The 22,837-nt window shown below is 40.2% G+C and overlaps 2 protein-coding genes and 1 long non-coding RNA gene across 6 annotated transcripts in view; 1 reads left to right on the top strand and 2 right to left on the bottom strand.

The window, feature by feature from the left end:
• The window catches only part of ric1 (RIC1 homolog, RAB6A GEF complex partner 1), a 79,910-nt gene extending 61,451 nt beyond the window's left edge, over positions 1-18,459 (top strand). For 2 of the 3 annotated variants that reach the window (XM_079586527.1, XM_079586528.1), the window contains 3 exons: positions 11,718-11,895; positions 12,912-13,100; positions 14,872-18,459. In XM_079586527.1, the coding sequence (XP_079442653.1) occupies positions 11,718-11,895; positions 12,912-13,100; positions 14,872-15,184 (680 nt within the window). In that variant the 3' untranslated portion in view covers positions 15,185-18,459. The remainder of the gene's footprint in view (positions 1-11,717; positions 11,896-12,911; positions 13,101-14,871) is intronic. The other variant, XR_013794640.1, reaches the window with a different exon arrangement.
• Positions 1,405-9,208, bottom strand: LOC306984830. Its single transcript, XR_013794658.1, has 4 exons — positions 7,299-9,208; positions 6,990-7,061; positions 1,853-1,894; positions 1,405-1,751 (listed from the first exon to the last, which is right to left on the bottom strand). It is a non-coding gene; the product is annotated as an uncharacterized lncRNA (long non-coding RNA).
• A 571-nt stretch (positions 18,460-19,030) lies between the features above and the next one.
• ermp1 (endoplasmic reticulum metallopeptidase 1) overlaps positions 19,031-22,837 on the bottom strand; it is a 39,838-nt gene continuing 36,031 nt past the window's right edge. Inside the window, exons 14-16 of one of the 2 annotated variants that reach the window (XM_079586530.1) lie at positions 21,856-22,019; positions 21,450-21,642; positions 19,031-21,382 (exon numbers count right to left, since the gene is read on the bottom strand). In XM_079586530.1, coding sequence (XP_079442656.1) covers positions 21,475-21,642; positions 21,856-22,019 — 332 coding nt within the window. In that variant the 3' untranslated portion in view covers positions 19,031-21,382; positions 21,450-21,474. Of the gene's footprint in view, positions 21,383-21,440; positions 21,643-21,855; positions 22,020-22,837 lie in introns of those variants that run through there. The other variant, XM_079586529.1, reaches the window with a different exon arrangement.

The raw sequence follows: 22,837 nt of genomic DNA on the forward strand, positions 1-22,837 counted from the left end.
GAAAAGGATTAAAGATCAGCAAGTTTTACACTTCATAGAAGACTAGTTAAAGGACAATTAGATGAAGAAATGCAACTAGACAGCCAATAAAAACTAACAAAATTAAATTGAAAGGGCAATTTTTATTTTGCAAATGGTAAAAAAAAGGCTCAACAACTGAGGTCTAATAAGGCCATTATTAGAGATGCACCGATTGATCGGCTTGGGACCGGAATTGGCCGATTTTCACGTGATCGGCCATGACCGGCGATCGGCCAGTCAGTCTGACATATACCGGTCAAACGCACTCTGGCGCCGCATGATTAACATCGCGCAACATCAGCATCACACGTGCACACGGAACGCACATGTAGAAAACCTCATGAATTACGTCAGTTTCACACCGCAAGCGTGCATGTTAATCAATGAGTGCATCACACCGGGAGCAGGACAAGCAGGAGCGTCGCGTGAGCAGCAGTGAAGCGCAGAGTCTATTTCTGCTGCGCTGCTCACACTCAATTAAAGTGAAAGCACACTTTTTTTGATGTGCAAAATAAGTATGATTTCACACAAAAAGTGCCAAAAATGCACTGAATTTGCATGTCTAGTGTGTTTTAACAAGAACTGGAATAGGCTATGTCAGAAAAGAAAATGAAATGACTCAAATATTTATAGAAAATTCACCCATTTAAACTTGTTTTTATTATTCAGTTTGGGTAGAAGTATATGGTGTTTTATATTTTAAAAAAAACATATAGAAAATAAATGTGTGTGCTGTTCAGTGGTTAGAAAAAATGAAATCGGAATCGGCTAAAATCGGTATCGGCGGGTCAACCTCGGAAAAAATCGGAATAGGATTACAATACAAAATTGTAATCGGTACATCTCTAACCATTATGGGACTAAAGTGCATGAGGGAGTGTGCCTCAAAATGACCACAGCAACACACTGGAAATAAAACCAAATTAAATTGCCTTCCAGTAAATGCATGTATTTGTAAATTTCTTTCAAAACAGTGTTTTAATAAAAGTAAATAAAAGGATGTCTTGAACACTCTTCTGGCCCAAAAACACTTTAGAGAACAAAACCCACAGACATTAAAGGTTGTATCAGCGATTTCAGGCCCAAACATAAATGATCACATTCATCTAATCTTTCCTAACAATCCGCTAGCTGCCCGCCCCATAAGCATGCCGTCCAAAAACCGCGTCTCTGTAGGCAGCCTAGGCTCTGAGATCTGCACACAAAAACAATGGGTTTCACCAACCACCAAAACCAAAATAAACAGTGTTCCAACCAATCACCGACAGTTCCAACCAATCACCGCAAAATCTCAAACCACAACACCCCCACCTTTTGTGTGCAGATCTCAGAGCCTAGGCTGCCTACAGAGACGCGGTTTTTGGACGGCATACTTATGGGGCGGGCAGCTAGCGGATCGTTAGGAAAAATTAGATGAATGTGATCATTTATATTTGGGCCTATTTTTGGGCCTGAAATCGCTGATACAACCTTTAATGGAAGGCAACACTGATCTCTCGAAGAACTCTAAGATGATTTCTTTTTCAACATCAAACCTCGGTTCCTCACGAAATCCCTTATATTTTGGGCCGTTCTTTCTCTCAGAACAGGGTCCTCTGCAGTCTTGCACTGCTCACACTCTGCCTTTGTTGCAAGGTGTCCCTTTGAAATATGGACTCTGAAATGTTTCATGACAGCATTCACTTCATTTGGGCTCCATGGCCTTTTCACTATTCTCCTCAATTTGGTCTCTGTAAAACAAACAAACAAACAAACAAACATACATATGTATACCTATACACCTATATGTATATACATGGAATAACTTTAATATACCCAAATGTTTAAATACCTCTGGTGTTCTCAGTTTCATCCTGATTCATTTGGCTTTTTCCTGAGGGGTAAAAAGCAACAATTAAAATGTATTCCAGCCCTACAATCTAAACAGTTTCGGACCATGTGAAATATCAGCAGATAAGCACACAGGGAAAACTAGTCTCTGGTCCTGTGTAACACGAAAAGGACCACTTTACACTGAAATGTTTTTTGGTGAACGGAGTAGTATTGGATGAGTTGATCAGAAAGATCAACACCTCCCATATTCTTGTTGTATTCAGTGACAGGGGTTGGGCATGGAATGGATTTGGTGTTCCAGCCTCCATCCTGAGTTCTTACCCTCCTCTGAACTGTGTTGCCAGAGAAGGCCGGGCGAATTGTGGAGCAGACAGAGACTTCCCGAGTGTCCATCCACTAAACGAAAACCAGAGGGCCGTCACGGATCCACCTGATGGTGCCCCTAGGATCCTTTTTGTTCATGGCATTTGTGGTTGTGCGGGGGCATCCTCGTCTCTGTTGTCCCTGTAGGTGCCACATGCTCCAAAGTTCATGCTGTAGAGATCCATGAATAGCTTTGGACTTGTGTAGAAGTTGTCTACATACACATTGTAGCCACTCCCTAGGAATGATTTGCTCATGAGGGACATAACCGAGTCGTATGCCAGTCCTACACCAGAAGCAAACACAGACTTCCCCGTGTATACAGCAAAGTCTAAAGTGTACCCAATGCTGCTGTCTGCCAGCACAAAAAGTTTGAAGCCCCACTTAGTTGGCTTCGCCTTCATATATTGCGTCATGCCAGTGTGAGCCTTTGTTGGCACCATCCTCTCGTCCACTGAAAGGTTCTGCCGTGGGCGATAAAATGCTCTGCATGCATGTTTGATGTCATCTAAAAGGGGCTTCAGACGAAACAGCCGGTCATAAGCTGGTGTCCCTCTCTTCCGGTCGTTGTGGACATCTTCATCAGGGTCGCTCATGTGGATGTTCCAGGAAATGACCTGATACCTGTCACGTGCCATCACTGAGTGGGGAAACTGTTGGCTGAAAATGGTGTTTGTCCTCCAGTAGTCCCGGATATTTGTCAGTCTCACCAGTGCAAAAAAGAAAGTCAGTCCTAAATATTGGAAAAATTCTTCAACAGTTAATTTTTTCCAGGAATATTTTTTGCCACTGGCAATGTTTTTTTTGCAGCGTCTGTGTATGTGTTATTACACAAAGTGGTTGCTGCACTGTCACTGACAAAAAGTTTGAAAAGGTCCAATGGTGTGTATATGGATGATGTCCTGGCTTTATTGTTGGGACGAACCTTTTGGGCACTGGAGGGATGTCTGGCTGACTCTTACTGTTCCATGATGGAGTTGGGGCTGCTGGCTGAGGTGATCTAGATCTCGACCTTGTGGATTCAGGACTCTGTCGACCCCTCAAGCTGCCGGATCTGGATCTGGATCTTGACCTTGACCGCGCTCTCCCTCTAGACCGTGACTGCAGCCGTTCATGGCCTATTCTAGAGTGCGGATCGGGCCGAATTTTTCTGTCCGAGCCCGGCCCGCGTCCGACAGAGCAGTAAACCGAACCCGACCCCGACAGGCATACAGATATTTATGTTCGAGCCCGACCCGAGACCGAAAGTTAAAATCCCGTTTTTTTTATTCTCATACTAATGACACATGTACGTTTGTTTGTGTGGAAAGCCCGCTTTTATTAAGCAACTGAAAGGAAGAGATTCAGAAATGTCAATAGATGAGCGTTTCAGCGCGCGGAGCAACAAGCGCACGTAACACAGGCGTACATGCACGTGTTTCGTTGTCACGGGCCACGGCTACATAAACAAATTTCCGCACACAGGAAGACAGATGTTATGGTAATATTTTACATATTTTTTAATCACAAAAACGAACGTTTGCATCGAGTGAAAGCATCAGGCACATCGGCTACCTACATAATAACCTGTTTTAAATTTAAAATGTTCAATGCCTTCGCGCTGATGTGACCGAGCCCGACCCGAACCCGAACATCATTTCTAAATATCTGTCCGAACCCGGCCCAGCCCGTCGGGTACCGGCGGGTCCCGTCGGGCTTGGGTCGGGTATCCATCCTCTAGCCTATTCCTGGCAGCTGCTGGGATGCTGCAGCAGAAGTGGGAGGCTGGGATGCTGCAGCAGAAGTGGAAGGCTGGGATGCTGCAGCAGAAGTGGGAGGCTGGGATGCTGCAGCAGAAGTGGGAGGCTGGGATGCTGCAGCAGAAGTGGGAGGCTGGGATGCTGCAGCAGAAGTGGGAGGCTGGGATGCTGCAGCAGAAGTGGGAGGCTGGGATGCTGCAGCAGAAGTGGGAGGCTGGGATGCTGCAGCAGAAGTGGGAGGCTGGGATGCTGCAGCAGAAGTGGGAGGCTGGGATGCTGCAGCAGAAGTGGGAGGCTGGGATGCTGCAGCAGAAGTGGGAGGCTGGGATGCTGCAGCAGAAGTGGGAGGCTGGGATGCTGCAGCAGAAGTGGGAGGCTGGGATGCTGCAGCAGAAGTGGGAGGCTGGGATGCTGCAGCAGAAGTGGGAGGCTGGGATGCTGCAGCAGAAGTGGGAGGCTGGGATGCTGCAGCAGAAGTGGGAGGCTGGGATGCTGCAGCAGAAGTGGGAGGCTGGGATGCTGCAGCAGAAGTGGGAGGCTGGGATGCTGCAGCAGAAGTGGGAGGCTGGGATGCTGCAGCAGAAGTGTGAGGCTGGGATGCTGCAGCAGAAGTGGGAGGCTGGGATGCTGCAGCAGAAGTGGGAGGCTGGGATGCTGCAGCAGAAGTGGGAGGCTGGGATGCTGCAGCAGAAGTGGAAGGCTGGGATGCTGCAGCAGAAGTGGAAGGCTGGGATGCTGCAGCAGAAGTGGAAGGCTGGGATGCTGCAGCAGAAGTGGGAGGACCCTCCTCAGCGGAAGAATGGGAGCTTTCCTGTCTGGCTCGGGTGGGTGGGCTGGTGTCTTCATTATCATGACTGTAAAACAAATAAAGCAAAATATTAGATCATACATATCAGATCAATTAGTGTTTTTGTATTTGATTTCTCACATAAGATAACAATGGCTGAGATTGCTACTGTACCCCCCAACCCACCACAGCTATAATATGAGCACTCTCTCCCCAGCCAAAAGGTGTGACCAACCCCCCACTACAACATCCTTGAGACATTCTCTCCACAGCTAAAAGGTGTGACCAACCCCCCACTATCCTTTGTTTGTCTGAGTTTACCTAGAGATACAAACAATGGCTGAGAGACAAAGTGTAATCCACAACTCTTACTACTCTGTAACAAACATAGAAAACGAAATACTACTTTTACAGAACTTATTATTACATATTTAGAAAATTTATATTTTATAATATTCGTTTTTTTTATATACTTTTACAGTAAATAAATAAATGGAACTTACTCTTCAGCAGGGTCTAGACCATTCTGATAATCTAGTTCCTCATCAGTCAAAAAGCTCTCTTCTCCAGAAAATCCATCATCCTCCATGGCATCAAAAAAGGCCAGCGCTTGATTTAGATCCATGTTTCTCAATCTCTGACGATCCATTATTCTCCGTGTATTCTTCAAAACTCGCGTCTCTCTGTGCGTCTCTCTCTCCCCTCGAAACCACTGTGCCGTGCGTCTCTCTCTCTCTCTCTCTCTCTCCACAATATCAGCCTTGGTTCATGCGTAATGACGCACACCAACGTGGACGACGGATCAGCCTGTCATTGGTCAACAACCTCACGCAAAGAATCACGTGATATCCAAAATGGCAGCTAGCATCGAGCTAGCGGCAAAAATGACAGAAAATGTATAAATTATGGACATCAAGTGGATAAAACTTGGATATAAGCGTTTGGATTTATTGCTGAAACACTCTAAAAGGACGCATAAGTTCCAGGCTGGATAGAAAAACTTCTGTAAAGGCTAGAAAGACACCAAAGACACCCCCGTGACGGCTAGGTCGTTAGCTTTCTGCTGCAAAAAACGGTAAGAAAATCAAATAAATAATATAAATATTTATCGGAGGAGTCGTGTGGCGTCGTGGACGATGCCGTCGGGCTCAAAGGGTTAATGCAAATGGGTGGAGTGTCTGTTCCGGATGGCTCCTGGACGCCTTCCCGGGAAGGTGTTCCGGGCGCGTCCCACCGGGAGGAGACCCCGGGGGAGGCCTAGGACACGCTGGAGAGACTGTCTCCCGGCTGGCCTGGGAACGCCTCGGTGTCCCCCCGGAAGAGCTGGAGGAAGTGGCTAGGGAGAGGGAAGTCTGGGCATCTCTGCTTAGACTGCTGCCCCCGCGACCCGGCCCCGGATAAGCAAAAGAAGATGGATGGATGGATTTGTTTTAGACAAATATGCTTGCACTCTGTCACCAACTAGATATATTTAAATTAATGAAGGCCACTTTTCACTGGTAACAAAAGACATTTAGCATTATCAGGACCCACAAATATTCCCCCACTGCATTATATATATATAGTAGTTTAATGTAGTATTGACACTAAAACTCTGTAAACTTGATTGTTTCCCCTCAAACAGTAACTTTTATTTTTGGGTGTCCTATACACAATACATATTGTCACTATCCACAATATATATTGTTGCATTTTTGTATTGCGATACATTGCTTAATTGACAGCCAATCGGAATCAATTCTGCTATAACATGCTTCAATATATAAGCGGCAGTCAAAGATGCGATCACAATAAACAGAACGTTACCGTCTGCTGGTTGGACCCTAACACAGTTATGGTTAGTGTGAATGGGCCTTAACAGTTTACATCTCTGTGACTGAAAGTCACAAAGCATATCCAGATTGAAAAGTGTGCATATTGGGTCTACAGCTTATCCACAATAAAGAAGCAGCCGACACATACCCAAAGCAACATCTTTTCCTCAAACCCTATCCCTGACATGACGGTCCTCGTAGTGGAGAACTGTCCTTACATTTCAGGTCAGTGTCATGCCCATCCCCCAACGCACGAGTTATGAAAATGAATGAACCGAGCAAGGTACATTTTACTCGAATTTGAGACGTCACAACAGGGTCTTTAAGACGACAGTCCACGTCAACCAGTCTAGTATGGTGCCCAACCATCCTACACTTAACATTGCCTGTGTCAAAGAGAAGAAAACAATGAAGGAACATGCGCTCACTTACTTTCTGTTTCACTGATGAGGAAGGATTCACACTGCATTCAGTCACAGCCACTGATGTCTCGTCACACAATTCCTGTAATTATGAGAAAGACAGGTACAACACTGAGGCAAGGATGTTTGCCAATTGGTCACCGCAACTAATTCTAGTATCAACCAAAGTCTAAATATCTAGTGTCCCTTTCATTGCTCCGTCGTGCACAAAGCAGACATGCAGAATTTAAAAAAAATAATCTGCATCATATAAAAAACTAACATTCATGAAATACAGAACATGGTTGACTTTCAGTGATAAATTATTTAAGAGACTCACCCTTAAACGCCAAGGCCAAGAGGAATCCCCATAGTTGTATGTGACCTCCTCATCTGGAAAGATATGTCTTATACTAAACAGACACAGGTGTGGCCTTCCGTCAACAATGACTGTCTTGACTTTGCAATTTGGATCATTCACCAGTCGTCCAAGTGAATGTCCACCGTACTCTTTTGTTGCATCTATGCGGTGATAAAAATAGTGCAGTAAGAAACTTAAAACATAGACACACACTGAAACATACGGTTCTAACTGAACATTTGGGTTAGGCTAACCTTGGCCTATTTAACCTATATTCAAATACACATTGTGAAAGTTAACTTGACTTCCTAAGAATTTAATAGGTCAGATGATCCACTTAAGGTAAAAAAATAATACCCCAGTTGAAAAATAACCATGTTATTGATTATCACTAACTAATAAGTTCCTCATGTTATGAGAACCATAGCAAATCTGCTATTGTAATAGTGCTGCACGATTAATCTTATCGCAATCGTAATCGCGATGTCAAGCCTGTGCAATTATATGACGCAAAATGCTGCGATTTTATGTAAAATAAACAATGGGCTGGTACGCAATTAACGCAGCATCTGTTATTTTTTGTCATCCTTTGGCTAGTGTTACATGATAATGCTCTCATGCGATTGGTTAAAACCATTAATGCGAGACAAGTCAAAAGAGAGCGCGCTGATTCGCTGAATGTCCGACTGTGACTCATAGAAAGACATGCGCCAGAAATACAGTTCTCTTTCGCGCTTGAACGAACAATAACACACAATTATGCCAAAATGTCGTTTGTCGAGTATCTTCATAACATAAGAGCAGTCTTATGATGGACGTGTAGAGTTGTGAGAGAATGAGGCGCATGTGAGATCCGCGTCTCTTGTCAGCAGCGGCTGCTCTTAAAGGGCCAGCAGCCAAAGCTTTCTGTCAGTAAAGTTAATCAAAGAACAAAGGGGACAGAGAAAATTACTCACTGCTCTTGACTAAAGAACTTATGTAGCTTTAATAAGGATTAGTCTATTTATTATGTTTGATAACTTTATTAAATTTCTGTATACCTGAAAGACAGGAAGGGCACAGGTAAATATGACATTTATTATGGGTTTATGTGAGGATTATTTGAAGTTCACTTAAATTAAAAGCTGTTATATTTAATGAAGTCTAATAAATGTTTTTTTATTTTTTATTATAGCTTTCAATTGTAATGATGGAATCACTGTAATGTTGGATGGCTATAATTAATGTTTTTAATGGGGGTGGATTAATTTATATCCAGACATCAATGGCTTCGATGTTATCAATCATTTAGTTGTTGTTGCTAGTTTGAGTTGAGAAATACACATTTCAGAATTATCACTAATCTGTGTGTGCATTTTGCTTTAGATCCAAGCAAGTAGACTCATGAAACCATTTGTTTATTATATCGCAATTGCATATTCCAATTGCAATATTGACCTCAATCGCAATATGACATTTTCCCCAAATCGTGCAGCCCTATATTGTAATAATAATAGTAATAATAATAATCATCATAATCATAACTGTTTTTATTAGAATGACATGCAACTAGTTTGCTCTGAATATGAACCAAAAATAAATAAATAAACCAAAAAAGAAACAGCCAGCTTACCAATAACTGGTTCCATTCCATGTGAAGTCAAACAAGTAGTTGCCTTGAACATCTTTAACATGTTTACTTTGAGAGAGAATCCCACGGTATTCAACAACAAAGGTGGATGGTTCAATGTGCTCAAGTGCAAACACACCTCTCCCTAAAAGAGCAAAATAATATATAATAATACAAATAAAACATGAATCCAAGTGCACCTATATGTTACACAGCTAACCAACCTATCCTTTTAAAGAGTTAAATCCTGTAAAACTGTGTAATGTATAAATGTAATATGAGGTGCAAGAAAAAAAAAAAAAAAAAAAAAAAAATCAAGCATTGGTTTTCACTGTGATATAGTCTACTAGTTGAATTTGGTTGTAACCAAATTAGGTACAACAAATAAAATAAAAATAAATACTTAACTATGTATACAGAGAATAATGTTTACATTATTCTCTGTATACATAGTTAAGTATTTATTTTAAAATAATAATAATAAAAAAATTGTTTAAAGTTTTTTTTTTTCCATCTCTTAACCTTTATGAAAAAATTAGCGGCTTACCCAAGGGTAAAATGTGTGAATTTGAAAGATCATGTCCAGACTGCCAGCAATAGGCCTACTTTTCATTCTTACAAGTGCATGCCTACTTTATGATTTGATTTGCCTGCAGTCTGAACATAGTCAAATTGCCTTGTGGTGCACAATTTACCTTTGAATGTGTTGATTTGTCGTCCCTCAATGAAGGCTTTGTCTTTGCCCGACAATATGTGTTCTTTTGCATCCTGCTCAGGTTTTATTCTCTTCTTTCTTAACATGTTGACTGAAAACATTCCAGACAACATAATTAGTATGTGTGTATATATATAAATATATATATATATATATATATTAGATAGATAGATAGATGCTTTATATACAGTACATTATTATCAGACTGTAGTCTATATCAATAAATACAACATTTTACACATAAATAGTTGATAAGTGAGGTTTTGAGGCTTGCTACTTATGATAAGAAACAGTCTCCGATTTCAAATTCAGTCCATTTTAATACCATTTTATCACTCTTTAATGTGGCGCCTCAGATCAAACGAAGCTAAACTCGTTACTTAGAAAAATTAACTATAGAGAGAAAGTTTTAGAAAATGTTACATGTATTACACCTGATTTACATTAAAATAATACATGTAAAATCAAATTGGAAATAGAATCGAAAGAATGTGAATTAAAATTGAATCATAAAATGTCTGCTAATATCCAGCCCTAAAATGAATAAACTAAATATTTTTTTCAAGTCATTCTAATGACAGTAACATTACATTAATGAAAGTATACTTTTACATTAATGAAAGTATACTTTTACATTAGTTTCGTTTCTGTTTATTTAATAGATTTCTGTATCTTACTGTATTAAACTGTAAATTCATCCACTCAACTTTACCAGTCATCATGATGACATGACAACATAGATTTGATTTATTTCAAAATGTAAATTAATTCTCTCATAGCATCCATGGAGATGTATCTTTCATCAACTAATACTAATACTTGTATGTGTCTATGAACAACAAGAGAATTTCGTTTAAGTACCAAACAAAACAAAAAACGTGAATAGCATGTGCAAGTTGTTTGGAGACGCAATTTTAACTGCTTATGGACTTATATTAGCCCGATTAATGGCCACGTTTAAAGTAATGTAACTAACGTTATTCAAAACTGTCTGACTCATGACACTTAACTCCACAAAGGTAGAATATATAAATAAACGCACTTACCTTCCTCGTGATTTAAAGTGAAAATCTCCCACTATAGCTCGTCAACTTCGCTCGAATTCTGCTAATTAATCTTTCATGATGATGATTAACCTTCAGATTAATCCATAGACAGTGGATTAATCACACCGTCACACCACACGTCTGCGATAGAAGATCAGAGGCGCAGGCGCGCTGACTTTGACGGATGTGAAATGCAGCCAATCACTGACGAGGATTCCAGCAGCCAATCACTGACGAGGATTCCAGCGTTCCACCAATGAATCGCGCTTGAGCGTGGTCTGGGTGTATTAGCGTCGAATTTCACATAGACAATCACTGACGAGGATTCCAGCGTTCCACCAATGAATCGCGCTTGGGCGTGGTCTGGGTGTGTGAAATGTGTATGATACTGCAGTAGCGTCGACTTTCACATAGAGGGAGATTATACACTCTGAGCATACACTGGCACACACTGAAAAACGGATACAACGGATTTATAAGGACATTTTCAGAAAAAGCGGGAGGTGGTTAGGCGCAGCCTGATAAGCCTTTCTACACTGCTCGACTTATGAGGACATTAGTGCTGTCCTCGTAGTTACGGTATGTCCTCATAGAGTCGGTATGTATCCATGGTTTTTGTCCTCATAATCCGGTCGCACCAACGCACACACACTCTCTCTCACACACGTACACTCATACACTTTCTCACACACGTACACACACCTCTCTCTCTCACTCTCACACTCAAACACACACTCACACACACACTCTCTCTCACACGTACACACACACACACACACACACTCTCACACACGTACACTCACACACACACACACACACACTCTCACACACGTACACTCATACACTTTCTCTCACACACGTACACACACCTCTCTCTCTCACTCTCACACACACACGTACACACACACACACCTCTCTCTCTCTCTCTCTCTCTCTCTCTCTCTCTCTCTCTCTCTCTCTCTCTCTCTCTCTCTCTCTCTCTCTCTCTCGCTCTCTCTCTCATGTTTCTCTTTAATGAATCCGTTCAGGAGAGGAGTACAGCATCGGTTCGGCCACGGACCTCACTGAGACCAGTTCAGTGGTGGATGGTGATTGGACGATGGTCGATGAGAATTTCTCCACCCTCAGTCTCAGCCAATCAGAGCTGGAGCACATCTCTATGGAGCTGGCCAATAAAGGGCCGCACAAGAGTCAAGTGCAGCTCCGGTGAGTCTTCATGACATCATCAACCGATAACCAATCAGATCACTGACACTGTTTGACATGACCAGCTGCTTGAATTATTGAAAGACAATACATGTAAAATCAGTGTTTAAATTGATTGATAAAACAATCTCTTCACACTAAATGAACGCTCCAGTCCGTCTGATATATAGATATAGAGCCATTTCGCCTAGCTATGAGTGATATTGCTCATAAATATCCAAATATTTGAAACAGCTTTCCTTTTTGAGGTCAATCATTCATGGGAGAAAAAAATCAGTTTGAATTTTTTTTTTTTTTTTTTATTAATCTGATATATTTGTCATAGTATCCTTTCACTGGTTAACGTCACCTCAGTCATTGCATCGGCTGCACTTTATTTGTACCTTTTTTTTATTGGTTTAATTTTGTATATCTGTTTACCTTTTTTAATTTGAAAGATAATTTGTGACCCTGGACCACAAAACCAGTCACATGGGTCAATTTTCTGAAATTGAGATGTATACATCATCTGAAAGCTGAATAAATAGGCTTTCCACTGATGTGTGGTTTGTTATGATAGGACAATATTTGGTCGAGACACAACTATTGAAAATCTGGAATCTGAGGAGCAAAAAAATGTAAACATTGAGAAAATCTCCTTTAAAGTTGTGCATTTATGTTCAGGATTGTGCTGCATTCACTCACAAAAATACATGTTTTATATATTTACGGTAGGACATTTACTGAATATCTTCATGGAACTTGATCTTAATATCCTCATGATTTTTGGCATTAAAAGAAAAATGGATAATTTTGACCCATACAATGTAAAGTTGCTATTACCACAGATATACCCGTGCGGCTCCAGACTGGTGTAGTGATCCAGGGTCACATATATATATAGATATTGTTTGATAAGTGAGATCTCTGATTGTAGTCCTTTAAAACCAACAAAGAAATGCTTGAAAAGTGCTTGAATTTCCTCTTACAGTGTCTGTACGAACCTTGGTAATCATGCGTGTGTGTGTGTGTGTCAGGTATCTCCTGCACGTGTTCATGGAGGCGGGCTGTCTGGAGTGGTGTGTGATCATCGGGCTGATCTTACGGGACGCCAGCGTGATCAAGCAGGTCGTGGGCTTCCTGGACAGTCCAGAGGTCCCGGCAGAAACTGTCCAGAGCATCAGAGCCGGGCTGATGGCCGTCGACCTCTGGGTCTCCTCTGATTGGTCAGTACTATACAGAAAATCCAACGAAAAACTAGATATACACTGCAGTTGAAAAGTTTGGGGTCGGCAAGATTCATTTATGTTATTGAAGGAAACCTCTTCTCATTTATTTGACCAAAAATACATCATAAATTTATTACAATGTAAAATATCTGTTTTCTATGGAAGCTTGTTTCCGTCACAGAATTTAAAAAAAGGGTAATTGCGACTTTCTATCTCACAATTCAGATTTTTTTGGATTATAGAATTGAAGGATTATATCTCACAATTCTGACTTAATTGTGAGTTCTGACATCTTTTCTCAAAATTGTAAGATATAAACTCGCAATTGCAAGTTATTAAGCACAATTCTAAGTAAACAAGTAGTTTCTCCAGAATTGCGAGTTAGTATATAAAGTATATATTGTGTTATAAAGTCAGAATTGAGATATAAAGTTGCAATTCTGAAGCCATTCTGGTAACACTTTACTTGAAGCAGTGTGCATAAGACTGACATGACACCTTCATCATCACAGGACACATGACATGAATATGAAGGAGGTTTTATGCATGTTTATGACAGCTGTCATTAAATGTCATTCGCTCAATTACCGGTATGACCTTTTTAATGCAAATATGACATTGTTTGAGATCATGACAACTTGACATAAACCAATACATCATAACCTGTCAGTGTCATGACAACTTGACATTACTAAGACAACACAACCTGTCATAAATATGTCAAACATGAGCAGATTAATGATCAAGCTTAAGAAACTACTTAGCTTTATGGATTGAATTTGTCATTAAAATTACATTTTAATGACAAATTAAATGTGTATCACTGTAGTTGAGGTCAAGAAAAACATTCCTGACAGTTTAATGTCCTCATGACAGCCGATGTCAAAACCAATCACATGACAGTTTAATGTAATGTTAACCCATAAAGCTTTCTTAAGTTTGATCATTAATCTGCTCATGTTTGACATATTTATGACAGGTTGTGTTGTCTTAGTAATGTCAAGTTGTCATGACACTGACAGGTTATGATGTATTGGTTTATGTCAAGTTGTCATGATCTCAAACAATGTCATATTTGCATTAAAAAGGTCATACCGGTAATTGAGCGAATGACATTTAATGACAGCTGTCACAAACATGCATAAAACCTCCTTCATATTCATGTCATGTGTCCTGTGATGATGAAGGTGTCATGTCAGTCTTATGCACACCGCTTCAAGTAAAGTGTTACCAGAATGGCTTCAGAATTGCAACTTTATATCTCAATTCTGACTTTATAACACAATATATACTTTATATACTAACTCGCAATTCTGGAGAAACTACTTGTTTACTTAGAATTGTGCTTAATAACTTGCAATTGCGAGTTTATATCTTACAATTTTGAGAAAAGATGTCAGAACTCACAATTAAGTCAGAATTGTGAGATATAATCCTTCAATTCTGAGAAATTGCACTGGACAAAATTATAAACGCAACACTTTTTTTTTTGCTCCCATTTTTCATGAGCTGAACTCAAAGATCTAAGACTTTTTCTATGTACACAAAAGGCCATTTCTCTCAGATGTTGTTCACAAATGTGTGTTCGTGACGTGAGCACTTCTCCTTCACCGAGATAATCCTCCACCGCACAGGTGTGCAGGTCAAGATGCTGATTACACAGCAGGATTATTGCACAGGTGTGCCTTAGGCTGTCCACATTAAAAGCCCACTCTAAAATGTGCATGTTATACTCACTGACTTCCTCTCTGATGTCATTTCCTGTCAGCTTGGGCTACAAGCCGTTCCTGCACCTGATTGGCCCGCAGCTGCTGAAGCTCTCAGAGGTTCCGGAGGAGCCGGTTCTGCCCGAGCCGTTCCAGCCGAGCGGGGCCTCGGAGCCCGAGCCCAGAGCCGAGGACGCCCGCGGGGTCGTGACCTTAGCCCACCCGCTGCGCCCCCGCGGGGTCGTGACCTCTGCCCACCCGCTGCCCCTGGACGGCCCCTGTGGAGCCAGCGCTCGACCCCTGGAGGACACGCCCGAGGAGCCCGAGCAGCAGGAGGCCCTGGAGGAGGGGGCGTACGACTGCACACTCTCATGAGTGTGTGTGTGTGTGTGTGTGTGCCGCTGGATGAGGGGTCGCACGACTGCGCAGACTCATGACTGGTGTGTGTTGTCAAAAATACCGAGTTCGGTACGAAGTCGGTACTGAAATTAAAAAATGGTGACAGCGCTGATGAGCAGAATCATAAACGCCTCTGATTGGCTGTTGTGTTCACGAGCTCATCAGATATGTCTGTGATTGGCTACAATGATCAGCGCACAGAAGTGTTTGAAAGCACACGCAGGACCGATCCGCTGATAGACTCCTGCTTTCAAACACGTGTGTGTGTGTGTGTGTGTGTGTGTGTGTGTGTAAGCGCTCGCTGAAGAGCCTCGTTGATGTATATTTACAACATTTTTTGAAGCGCTGATCATTGTAGCCAATCACAGACATATCTGATGAGCTCGTGAACACAACAGCCAATCAGAGGTGTTTAAGATTCCGCTCAAAGCCTCACATTTTTTACATTTCATTACCTGTGTGTGTGTGTGTGTGTGTGTGTGTGTGTGTGTGTGTGTGTGTGTGTGTGAGAGCCGCGGGACAAGGTGTCGTACGACTGCACACTCTCATGCCCCGTCTGTGCTGCTCCGTGACCGGTTACACGTGTGTGTGTGTGTCTTTATGGTATTCCGGCTCCATCCAGACTGCAGTGTCGTGTGTGTTTGCCGTGTGTTCTCCATCCTGTGGTCAGATGCGGCGTCATGTTTTCCTCTCTTCACTCAAACACTGCAGAAACATGGATCTGGTGTTATTGTCTTATTCTGTTCTTGTGTTTTCAGCACAAATATCTACAAATCAAGACATTTCCTGGAGAAGCAGCAGAATGACTGAAGATGGTCAGAAAGATCAGATATTTGTTCTTGTTTTAAACATAAACTTCTCTTTGATAAGATATTAAGTCTTGTTTTCAGATTCAAAATTAAGTCCAGGTGTAATTAAACTCAGATGTCAACATTATTTTACAGCCAACATGAAAAACATCTGTTCCTGATATCGTCTGTCATCATGATATCTGGAGTTTCATCACGATATTAGATATATTCATCAATTAAGTTTACATTTTTGATCAAATATATTTTTTTATTGTAAAACGAGCGTTAATCTTCAGTCTTCTGCTGCTTCTCCTGGAAATGTGTTGATTTATTAAGAATGATTCGATATTTGTGCTGGAAAACAAGACAAGCAAAACTCAAAATAAGACAAAATTAGAAAGATTTTTTTGCAGTGTCGTTACATCATCAGCTACGCAACCAGCGTTACACCGAATCATGATTCCATAAAACACACACACACACACACACACACACCTACACCTACTCAGTCACACACCTAGACACACACATGCATACATACCGGTACACACACACACACACCTACTCAGTCACACACCTAGACACACACATGCATACATACCGGTACACACACACACACACCTACTCAGTCACACACCTAGACACACACATGCATACATACCGGTACACACACACACACACCTACTCAGTCACACACCTAGACACACACATGCATACATACCGGTACACACACACACACATACCTACACGCATACATGCATACCGGTACACACACACCTTCTCAGTCACACACCTACACACACACACATGCATACATACCGGTACACACACACACACCTACACACATACATGCATACCGGTACACACACACACACCTACACACATACATGCATACCGGTACACACACACACACCTACACACATACATGCATACCGGTACACACACACACACCTACACACATACATGCATACCGGTACACACACACACACCTACACACATACATGCATACCGGTACACACACACACCTACTCAGTCACACACCTACACACACACATGCATACATACCGGTACACACACACACACCTACACACATACATGCATACCGGTGTACACACACACACACACACACATACATGCATACCGGTACACACACACACACCTACTCAGTCACTTACCTACACACACACACACACCTACTCAGTCACTTACCTACACACACACACACACCTACTCAGTCACACACCTACACATACATGCATACCGGTACACACACACACCTACACACACACAAGTTTCTCCTTTCACGAGTCAGATGTAGTGTTTATCACAATGATTTGTTTAGTTTTTGCTCTGGCTTCGTTTTAAAGTTCATCATGAAATCAGTTTTATTGGATGCAAATACACACCTGAGGAAGACTGACCCGTATGACCCTCACTGACCTCTCCGATCTCACCGTGTGTGTGTGTGTGGCTCGTCTCCTCTTCACACTGCAGGTCTAGCGTCCAACACTATATTCCTCTTCTGCGCTCGTGTTCCTGAAGAGCTGACGACCTGATGACCGGCATCTTTATTTTTAATATTATTTTTCTGTCATTAATCTGGTGCGGAGTCCTCACTATATCCCGACTGACAGCATTATCTCCTCTTCTTCTTCTTCTTCTGTGTTGCGGTTTTATGTTTATTTATTTGAGGAGCATCTGGACAAAGAGACGGACGTGTTCTTTGGGTTCAGGGAGTGACGTGTGTGTTCTCGAACATCTGAGCGGCATCAGTATTAAACGAGTGTGTGTGTCTTCATGAACATCAGGACCAAATCATCTACGCTTATGGAATGCCTTTGTATTATGATTATTATTCTAGTTCTTATGCATCATCGACAGTCGTCGTGGTCCGAGTATTTAGCAGCTTTAATGAGATGCGTCTTTATTTTAATGTTTTATTTCCCCCTGAACGGTTCAAACCAGTCTGAGGAGGTTCACACCGGTTCAAACCAGTCTGAGGAGGTTCACACCGGTTCAAACCAGTCTGAGGAGGTTCAAACCGGTTCAAACCAGTCTGAGGAGGTTCAAACCGGTTCAAACCAGTCTGAGGAGGTTCAAACCGGTTCAAACCAGTCTGAGGAGGTTCAAACCGGTTCAAACCAGCTGACAAGTGCCCGAATCCCAGTCAAACCAGCGGTGTATGTTCTCACGAGGGACATATGCAGTGATGATCATGATATTCACAAACCAAAGAGCTTCTGGATGTGTGTGTGAGATTCACTGACGCGTTCATGGTACAGATTACCCACAATCCCTCTGTCCTGCTGACGTCACTGGACTGATGTTGAGCTGGAGGGTTTTATCTGGACGTTTCTTCTCAATCAAGTGTACAGAGAGAGTTTGCTGTACAATAACTTTTCTACTCAGTTTTCTATATTTCCTGTACATAAAGAACAATAAATTATTTTTTAAACATCATGTGATCTGTGTGTGTTCAGTCTTCATGTGGAGAAATTAATACTTTTATTCATTGGACACATTAAAGGGATTAAAAGTGGCATTTATAATGTTACAAAACATTCAATTTTAACAGTTTTCATAATTATATGAAGCTGTTTTCAATCATAAATGTTTATGTATGAGCATCAGATCCTCATATTACACTGATTTCTGGAGGATCATGTGACACTGAAGAATGGAGTAATGATGATAAATTCAGCTTTGATCACAGGAATAAATTACACTTTACTGTATATTCACATTATAATATTTCATAATTTTTACTGTATTTGATCAGATAAACGCAGCTGTGGATCATGTGACACTGAAGACTGGAGCAATGATGCTTTGATCTCAGGAATTATTACACTTTAGAAAACAGTTATTGTAAATTGTTATAATATTGATATTATTGATCAGATAAATGCAGCTTTGGTGAGCAGAGAGAGACTAAAACAGTTTAAATATTAAAAAATAGCTTCACTTAGTAATTTTTTTTTTAACAAATTGTTGAAAAACTGAACAAATGAAGGGAAAAATAGACAAACGACAGGAGACAGAAAATGATTTTGTTAGAGAAACTTGATTTGTCTTGCAAGAACAATTCAGTGCAACATATACTATAAAATATGAAACTTTCACAGGAACTCAATGACAATTATTAAACAAAATTACTCGAGTGATTAATACATGAATCATAAAATGTCTTTAAGAATATGACAAACTCTTCTTGAATCACATTTTATCCTTAAATATTGAGTTATTCTGTGTATAATTGCTTTAGTTTGTCAGAGATGCAAATGTAACGAACACAAGGTTTATTAATAAAGGCTCCCATAAGACCTTGATGTCATGGATTAGTATTAATACATATTTAAAAAAAAAAAAAGCAGAATAACAAAATAATTCTCATTGAACATCGACTTACATCCCAAAATAAAAACACAAAAGCAGGTTATTGTAATAATCACCAGCATTAATCAAACATTCACTAGCTTATCAGTCATATTTCCTTTGAAATCTGAGACAAAGAACCACTTGTTTGAATTAATATTAGTTTGAGATTATACAATCATAAAAGTGCTCGATTCATTAGACAAAAGCAACCCGATCCCAAGCTCATCAAACCCAGAACAGTCAAATAACCATCAGAAATATAATAAGCAGCATTAATTATAATAATCTGGTAACACTTTACAATAGCGCTCCATCTGTTAACTAATGCGTTTAATAATCTTAACTTTAATTATAAAGTACCGTGTCTATTAATGCGTAACGCTACAGTAACATTTGGTTATATCTCTTAAGCTTATAGAGAATGTTATATGAGCAATATAATAATCATATTCATCCGCACAGAACCACAACTTTCTTCTGCAAAATGCATGCAGTTTTATTTGTAACCACTAGAGGGCCAGGAGTTGCACAGTGTACCTTTAACATTAGGAGATGCACCCGTCGTGTTAATAAATGCTGTAATATATTGTTAGTTGATGTTAGCGACTGCATTATAACTAACAGACGAGGCGTTATTGTAAAGTGTGTGTGACACCGTCAGTTTAATGTCTCAAAAGAGCTTGAAATTATTCAAATGTTACGAGATCAACATTCATCTGTAAATCCAGTTCAATCCTGTCGCACTGAATCTTTATTATGATAAGAAGCATTGGTACCGCCCAGTCACTGAAACTCAAGTAAAACTGCAATAACTTCATCCAATTATTCAGTCCAATAAACATTCTGAAGATTTACTGTAGTAATAATAATAATAAAAGAGTTATTAATACAGGTCATTTATAAGACTTCAAATCCAGTTTAATCCAGAAGAAGTTTGGCACCATTTTTTCTGCTGCAACAATGTTACAAAAAAAAAAAAAAAAAACATACAAACATGAACAATTGTCCAATGCTTCAAAAAACGAATAAATAAAAGAGCACTTGTTGTGTTTGAAGTTTTTGCATGTTTTTGTTTGGATCTGCTGAATGTGCGTTTCTCAATCTGAAAATAAAACTGCACATAAAACACCAAGAACGAGTAAAAACGGCTCGGTCCAACACGCCATCATCACGAGATCACCGACAGGAAATGACATCATCAGCACAAGGACTCGTGACTCTGACGTGAGTCGGTGAAAACCGGCGCCGCTGAATCTCTCGTTGTGTTTGTTCCATTGGAACCAGTGAATCTCTCGACGGAGAGACGTGAGACTACAACACCAGCCGAGTCACATGACCGAGTCACATGACCACAGCAACACTGAGAGGGAATACGGTGAGATCACGTGACCGCCACATTTCACCTCGAAATCGAAATTGCATTATTGTTGTGACAAACATCTAATTTTTGTAAAAAAAAAAAAAAAATCTAAGTATTAATAAATCATGGTAGTATTTGTTGTTCTATTGAAGTATTTTTAGTTTCAATTGTTTGAATTACAAAAACAAAAAGTAAATTATAATTTTTTTAGAAAAATATGATTTTTCATTATTTCTGTCATGGCGTTTTATTATGAAATTATGAAAATTAAATTTTAAACTATTAAACCTAAAAAAAACATTTTAAAAAAACACTAAAACTAAAAATTTAATTAAAACTAAAAGTAGATGAAATAATTAAAAATAATCAGTTTATCTCACTGAAACAATGAAAATTACAAAAAATAAAATAAAATGTCACATGAGAATTTGTGACAATTTATTTCAATGATAATTAAAGACATTTTATCCCAAAGTAAAAATATTAACGATTATAAAAGTAGGTTTAATTTTCATTTAAATGTAATTGCATTTTTTTCCTTTTTAATTTTGTTTTGAAATATGGAACCAAAAAAAAATAAAACGTGTGCATTGGTTGATGTGAATGAAGGAGCTCGTGTTCACGGGCATAAGTGTGTGTGTGATAGTGTGTGTGTGTGAGATCAGGGCCCTCAGTATCTGTACATGTGGTATGTGCTGATCCATGTGTGTGTGTGTGTGTGTGTGAGATCAGGGCCCTCAGTATCTGTACATGTGGTATGTGCTGATCCATGAGGATGGGAACGTCCAGTCTGGGAATCTCTTCAGGAACGACTGGAGCGGGTCGGAGCGTCGGTCCGGACCGGAGAAATAATGAGCGGCGACGGCCAGAGAGATCGAGCCCTCGTCAGGAGACGCTGTGGGTGACTGAAGACGAGACACACACACATCACACACACTATACACACATCCCACACACTATACACACCTCACAATCACATCAACTCACACTATACACACACTCCTCAGGGTAAATCTGTGTTTCCTGAGGTCACACTCACCTGGATCTCACACTACACACACACACACACACACACACACTCCTGAGGGTAAATCTGTGTTTCCTGAGCTCACACTCACCTGGATCTCGAACCAGAAGCTCCAGGCCGGAGCGTTGAGGCCGTGGGAGTAGAATATGAAGTATTCCCCGCTGAGGTCAAACTGGGGCGTCCCGTCACCGAATGACCATCCGCTCAGAGACACGCCGGCGTCGGGTAGCAGATACAGGGACATGTGGGTCGGGCCTGAGACAGAACAACAGTGGAAACGTGGAGATTATTATTATTATTATTATTATTATATGTATGCATGTATGTATATATGCATGTAAGTATGAAAGTAAGTATGCATGTATGTATGTAAGTAAGTAAGTATGTATGTATGTATGTATGCATGCATGTAAGTATGTAAGTAAGTATGTATGTATGTATGCATGTATGGATGTATGCAAGTATGTATGTATGTAAGTATGCATATATGCATGTATGTATGTAAGTAAGTATGTATGTATGTAAGTATGCATGCATGTATGTAAGTAAGTATGTATGTATGTATGTATGTAAGTAAGTATGCATGTATGTATGTAAGTAAGTATGCATGTATGTAAGTAAGTATGCATGTATGTATGTAAGTAAGTATGCATGTATGTATGTAAGTAAGTAAGTATGTATGTATGTAAGTAAGTATGCATGTATGTATGTAAGTAAGTATGCATGTATGTATGTAAGTAAGTAAGTATGTATGTATGTAAGTATGCATGTATGTATGTAAGTAAGTATGTATGTATGTAAGTATGTATGTATGTATGTATGTAAGTATGCATGCATGTATGTAAGTAAGTATGTATGTATGTAAGTAAGTATGCATGTATGTATGTAAGTATGTATGTATTCAAGTATGTATGTATGTATGTATGTAAGTAAGTATGCAAGTATGTATGTAAGTAAGTATGTATGTATGTATGTATGTATGTAAGTAAGTAAGTAAGTAAGTATGTATGTATGTATGTATGTATGCAAGTATGTATGTATGTATGTAAGTAAGTATGCAAGTATGTATGTAA

Source organism: Phoxinus phoxinus (assembly GCF_949152265.1).
Source record: "Phoxinus phoxinus genome assembly, chromosome: 17".
NCBI lineage: Eukaryota > Metazoa > Chordata > Actinopteri > Cypriniformes > Leuciscidae > Phoxinus > Phoxinus phoxinus.